Here is a 6,640-nt window from a genome sequence, read left to right as displayed (position 1 = left end):
TCAGTTGTCAGCACAGAACACTAGACTATTACTCCTCAGTCCGCCATACGTCATCGTATGACATTTTCCTGATATCTGCAAAACTTATCTGTGGGCATTTCCGTTATGATTTATACATTTGTACACTAGGTATCTAATATCTATATTTTGTTTCGATTATCAAAAACCGATTGGCAAAAAACCAATTAAATCACAACGCATTTCATCATCTAATCATTTATGTAAAAATAACGGATCATCTTCAAAGTACAATCCTCTATGAAACAGCTTAAATTATAAAAAATAAGAAATGTAAAAAAACGTGAAGTGTCCCAGCAGTGGGAACATAATAGGCTGATGACGATGATCGCCACAGCTTAAAATACTCTTGTAGTCCAAGCACAAGCTTTGATCGCATTTACACAAATGTGTTTTGTTTTGGTTCGTCGCTCGACAGCATATTTGTATACATAATATTCTGTGCATAATATCTATTATAGGAGTGACGTTATACAGGCCACTGTATACACATTCGTAAACAGTTTACAATAATTTCGTGTTTTGCGGATAGAAAATTCACTGTATATACCTACGTATATTACGCGTGCTCGTTATTCGCCTTGCTATTCGCACGATTCGCACATGATTCGCACGAATCTGTTTCACTATGCCTTAAATATTGCCTACTTTAAAAAAATAATTTTAAATATGTCATTTTTATTACGGTCAAAAACAAAATGAAAATACTAATAGTATAGAGCTATATAGTTATTAAAATGAAATTATTCGAACAGAATTATTAGAATATAATAATTATGAAGAAATATTATTTTTATTTTTTATATATGGCAACTTTAAAACGGACTTGCCAAATTCGATAACCGCCATATTTCTTTCTTGTGTGCGTTGGATCTCACCGAATCAGGATGAGGTTAGGTTTGCCTTATTTTATAGTTTAATTATATTTTTTTGCGAAAAAGTACTCATATTTATTGTGTATTGTGCGCGTTTACCGCTATATTATTGTTTTCCAAAGTCTTATCGTATATTTTCAAGATATTCACATTGTCAACATTGTCGGTCGTACAACCATGTGGTTCTCAAAAATATTTTCTTATATTTCAGTTCCCTCAAATTACAAAAGAGGCTTGCAGCCTCTGTTATGCGATGTGGTAAAAAGAAGGTGTGGTTAGATCCAAATGAGATCAATGAAATCGCCAACACCAACTCTAGTAAGTATGCTTTTGGGGCACGCACCGTCGACCATCATACCTAAAATTCATTTATTTATTTTTTCGAATAATCACATACCTAATTGCAATATGATTCCTCCGTTTTACTAAAGATAGTATTAATACATTATAGGACAGAACATCCGTAAGATGATCAAGGATGGTCTCGTCATCAAGAAGCCCGTAGCCGTGCACTCCCGTGCTCGCGTCCGCAAGAACACAGAGGCCCGTAGAAAGGGTCGTCACTGTGGTTTTGGTAAAAGAAGAGGTACAGCTAATGCACGTATGCCACAGAAAGTAAGTACCTATATCATCAACAAAAATAATGTAATTAAAAGAAAATTTACCTACTGAGTGTATTAACTTGAAAGGAGTTTAAAACTGGACAAGTACAAATAAAATGAGATGTCTAAAGTAACATTTAAGTAGTAAACATTATACACCAGGAAATATGCATAAGTTTAGTTCTCATTACAATTAGTTAAAAATTACGAATGTTTGCTGGGTTGGCTACTTTGTAAATATCAACAATGAACCATTCAATAGTATTTGAATTTTTTTATAATTCAATTCTGTTAATTTTCTTGCTTTAATAGGTTTGTCTTAATAGATTTATTCTAATGATATCTTATAAATCACCAAACTAATACAAAAATGCATTCATCGTTTAATCTGTCTATACAGGGTGTAATCGTTAAGTGTGCACAGGCGATTATTCCGTAACTATTATAGATATCAAAAAACTTTAAACTGATATCGAAAGTATTAAACCTAATGAGTAAAATGGCCATAATAAATTTTTAAAAATAAAACGAGAAATATCTAAAAAATTAGCTTGAAACCCTCCCATACATTTAGTATGAGATACGAATTTCCCATGTACATGGGTTGATCCAAAAGTAATGATAATCAATATTAAACAAGGTCATTACAGTTATAATAATTATGTATTTCTCTTTATAGTCTTCTAACTAGAAAATATACTTCAATATTTTTTTTCCTAAACTTAAAAAAAAAACTTTGACTTCATCCACAAAAACCCCTCCACGCGGCCATCACTTCGCTGTCGTCTTAAAATAATTTATTGCTAAGAAAGTGTTTCTTGTGCCGAGGAAAGAGATAAAAGTAAATAGGAGCTAGATCTAAAAAATTGGGTAGGTGTTCAAGCATTTGGAATGCCGATTTTTGAATGGCAGCCATCGCAACTGACGCTTTGTGATCTGTTGTCGTTGTCTTGGTGAAACAGCGTTCAGGTCCGCAGTTTGCCATGTCTCTTTCTCTTACTAACCTACCGCAATCTTTTAATTTGGTCTGTTTACTAAGAGCCCAATAAAGTGGCTACCTTTTTAAAATATTCCACCATAATTATTCCTTCAGCGTCCCAAAAAACTACCGCTTTAATCTAACCTACTGATTTTCACTTTGAATTTCTTCATCGTCACTTTGGAAGCTCGCATCCAGGACATTGTTTGTTTTTTGGTTTCAGCATAAACATGGTGAACTCGGGTAACGTCCATGATCACAAAACGTGACAAAAAATTATCCTGATATCATTAAAAATTTAGAAATTTACCCTCTACATGTCGAATCGTTGTTTCTTCTTTTCGTCGGAAAACATTCTGGCACGCACGGTTCACATTCAAATTAATGTAAATAATTGGAAACGTGGCCTGTTGATATGATTTTTTTGTGATTACTTAGTGAATACATGAGCAAGCAAAAAACATTTATTTTATATTTTTATGTGCACAGGAAATACCCAATTATCATTACTTTTGGATCAACCTAGTACATTTAATATGAAAGATTTTAGCTTTTTCTTTCTTTTTTTGGTTTTCTGCTTTAATTACTTCGCAAATTTGGAGGGAAGTTCATTTAGAAACTGTAAATAGAGCTCCTAATTGTATTGCACAATGAGGACATCACTTCGAAAATCTGCTATGAATACAAAATGTATGGGAAATAAAATGTATGGGAGCGTTTAATGTAACATTTTTGGATATTTCTCGTTTTATTTTTAAAAATTTATTATGGCCATTTTACTCATTAGGTTAAGTACTTTCGATATCAGTTTAAAGTTTTTTGGTATCTGCAATAGTTACGGAATAATCGCTTGTGCACACTTAACGATTACACCCTGTATATTCACAATTTTTCATTCAATATTATTTTTCTTGTTTTATATTTGATACAAATACAAATTTGTAGTTGTTATACCTATTCAGTGCTGAATATGGGTATTGTTTAGAAACGGCCACCTGCCTACACATATACAGCACATGCACACTCTTACAGGAACTCTGGGTGCAAAGACAAAGGGTACTCCGTAAGCTGCTGCTCAAGTACAGAACGGCCAAGAAGATTGACAGGCATCTGTACCACGCACTCTACATGAAGGCGAAGGGTAATGTGTTCAAGAACAAGCGTGTGCTGATGGAGTACATCCACAGGAAGAAGGCAGAGAAGGCCAGGAGTAAGATGTTGAGGTGAGCAGGATATTTATAATGTTTTGTTTATCGACTACTAACTAGATGGAAGGATTTAATTTGTGTTGTTCACAGACTACTAACTTATGTCGGAAGCTAGGACTTGGTTTGAGTAAGAGATTATTGAGTAATAATATAGACTAGGTTCTTGTTCACATTAGAAATGTCAATCATGGATAAGATAGCTAGCTTAGCTTGCTATATTATGAGATATCAAAATTGGATTACATTTTTAGTTTTTTTGTACAAAAGTTGAACTGAAATCTTTATAGATATTTTTGTAATTTAAGAAGAAGTAAAAAGTCATCGATTGCAGTGAAATATGAAATGTAATTGAACATAACAATTACACTGAGAGAGAGCTAGTTTGTTTGGTACAAGTTCTATAGATTTATTCACATGTGACAGTGAACAGAAAGTCGCTTCATTTAATTACAAATGTTATATGGAAATAGATAAAGTAATATCTTTTTCATTCAGACATTATTTTAAACCTATATCAGTATCCAAGGCCAGTTTCAGAAAGAGGAAATTGTAGATTATAAGGTAGTAGTAGTTTAGTAGGATAATAGGGATTAATGACATGAATGTTGAAGTAGCACTCAAATGAAACTAATCTTATCCTATTAACAAATGTACTCATAGTACTATCTTACCACTCATTGTAGGCATTTTCAACATTCATTACCCCTTTGTGTAAATTTTGAGACCCTTGTATTATTGAAGATTATTTAACTCGAAGTATTGTCTTGTAAATAAATCACATTTGTATTTTACTGAATCAATATTCATAATCACTGAATTCCCTATACGCACAACTTTTCTTATCCAATTTATCTTTGATTGAAATTATTAAACATTCCTTCATGTTCATCAACAATGTGTATCTTAATCGATTTTTTTATTCTATGTAAATTTCTTTTTTGAATGCTATAAAGCAAAATATCAAATTCTCTTTCTCATTTATATAATGCACTATATTTTGCCGTTTAATACCTTTACTTTGCTTAATTGATATTAAAACGTTTTTTTATTTATTTGCCCAGTGACCAAGCCGAGGCTCGCCGTAACAAGGTGAAGGAAGCGCGCAAACGGCGCGAGGAACGTATTGCCGCCAAGAAGGAGGAGCTGTTACAGACCTTTGCGCGGGAAGACGAGGCCGCAGTCACCGCTAAGAAGTAATTTGTAAAAAAATGATCCAATAAAACCTGGGTCTCAAAATGTTGTTTTATTTCTTTTTACCCAATTCAGTGTCCTTTTTTCGTTATTCTAAAGCCTTACTATTAGAGTGCTTTTCCACAGAGGCACACCCCGGACACTCCATACAAAATTATAGTTTTGACAGTCACACTGTAGAGACTGCAAATGTGTGTGTAAACTCTTTATGGTTGGCACATTTGTGACTAGCGTAAAAAAAAATTCGCGTTTTTCTGATGAAATACATCCGTAAACAGCACAATATCTAACCATTTTCTACGAAAAACGATAATCACAAATCCAAAATAATAAAATTGCTTTAAGTCAATTTGATTAATGTTGTCAATCTTCGTTGCGTTTCGTCTAAAGACGTCGTTGGTATCGTCCTTGCGGGGAAATGGGTACCATAACATGTCTGATCGTGCGGGGTGAGGTAAGTGTTTAATTTTGGCGGGAGGCGGAGAGTGTCCGTTCTGTAGCGTTTAGCTACTATTATGTATTCTGTGACAGAGGTGTAGTATGATATGTTGCTGTGGTTGCGTTTGATTTCGACCAATCAAATTAATTGGCATAATATTGCATATAGCACGCGTGCTATGAATCCGCACCTTATACGCAAAATGAACTGGAGTAACGACTTTCTTCAATTTATTGAAATACTTGAAGGAGAACCGCATATATGGAACACGAAACAAAATGCATAAAAATAAAAATCTAGTCAATGACGCCTGGGCATAATATAAAGTAGGAGTGAGGTACGGAGTAAAATGACAATGCCTTGCACCATCGAGGACTTGAAAAAGAAAAGAAACTATTGACTCAATACAGAGAATATTTGAAAAAAATAAAGGATTCTACAAAAACAGGATCTGGTGCTGAAGAAATTTATCGACCATCACGGTTTACATTTGATGCCATCCACAGTTATATGGGCCCTATCTATGAATACGCCATTCTCCCTGACGCGGACGGGATGGGCAGAGCATCAAGGGCTTACATAGCGGATAGCCACTTGATGCCACAGATGAAAACGAATGCAATGCAGGGAAATGTAAAAAGTGAGGTTTAAAGCTGGGTCCACATTTGTAGCATTTCGGTGTATCGTATCTCCGTTGCGTGGCCTCGGCGCGTATCATGATCGCTAGTTTGGACGCAAGATGATACCCGTTGATGATACACGCCGTATCTGATACGGCCCGATCCGCACTAACCGTGTATCATGATACACCTCGTATCTGATACGCGTATCACGATCGATCGTATGGACGTATTTTGATACTGTATTAAGGTGGGTCCACACTTGATCATTTTCGCGTATCACATCTCCGTCGCGTAGCATCGACGCGTATCATGTTTGCTAGTGTGGACGCAAAACGATCGCGATCGTGATACACTTCGTATCATGATACACCCCGATCGCTATTAACCGCGTATCGGATACGCGTATCATGATCGGCAGAATTATCTAATGTGGACGCATTTTGATACGGTGTCATGATATGGCTATGTTATTTAAAGCCGGGTCCGTATCAAGTAATCGTATCCGTATCAGGCGTATCGTATCGAGTATGCGTATCCTAAGTGTGGACGCCCATTTTGACCATACCGTACCTTTTATCGCGTGAGCCACGGTTCGGCCAATAACCACGTCCACACTTATGGTACTGTATCTCGATCACATATCCTCTCGCCGATCATCGTATCGATCTCGTGATTCACACACACACGGAAATTCAAACTTGTCTA

The 6,640-nt window shown here is 35.4% G+C and overlaps 1 protein-coding gene across 1 annotated transcript; it reads left to right on the top strand.

Annotated features, from left to right (window-relative positions):
- The first annotated feature begins 809 nt into the window (after positions 1–809).
- LOC123694787 (60S ribosomal protein L19) lies at positions 810–4,918 on the top strand. Its single transcript, XM_045640357.1, has 5 exons — positions 810–910; positions 1,105–1,211; positions 1,345–1,508; positions 3,507–3,697; positions 4,744–4,918. The coding sequence occupies exons 1-5, from the start codon at positions 906–908 to the stop codon at positions 4,877–4,879; spliced, it is 603 nt and encodes a 200-aa protein (XP_045496313.1). The 5' UTR covers positions 810–905; the 3' UTR covers positions 4,880–4,918.
- Positions 4,919–6,640: the final 1,722 nt, after the last annotated feature.

Source organism: Colias croceus, chromosome 1, assembly GCF_905220415.1.
Source record: "Colias croceus chromosome 1, ilColCroc2.1".
In the NCBI taxonomy this organism is placed as follows: Eukaryota; Metazoa; Arthropoda; class Insecta; order Lepidoptera; family Pieridae; genus Colias; species Colias croceus.
The sequence above is the reverse complement of the archived record's forward strand: the minus strand, read 5'-3'. Positions and strand labels throughout refer to the sequence as shown.

Coding starts and splice junctions, on each gene's coding strand:
- LOC123694787 (XM_045640357.1), top strand. Junction 1,212..1,344: donor AATCGCCAACACCAACTCTA/GTAAGTATGCTT, acceptor AATACATTATAG/GACAGAACATCCGTAAGATG. Junction 1,509..3,506: donor ATGCACGTATGCCACAGAAA/GTAAGTACCTAT, acceptor ACACTCTTACAG/GAACTCTGGGTGCAAAGACA.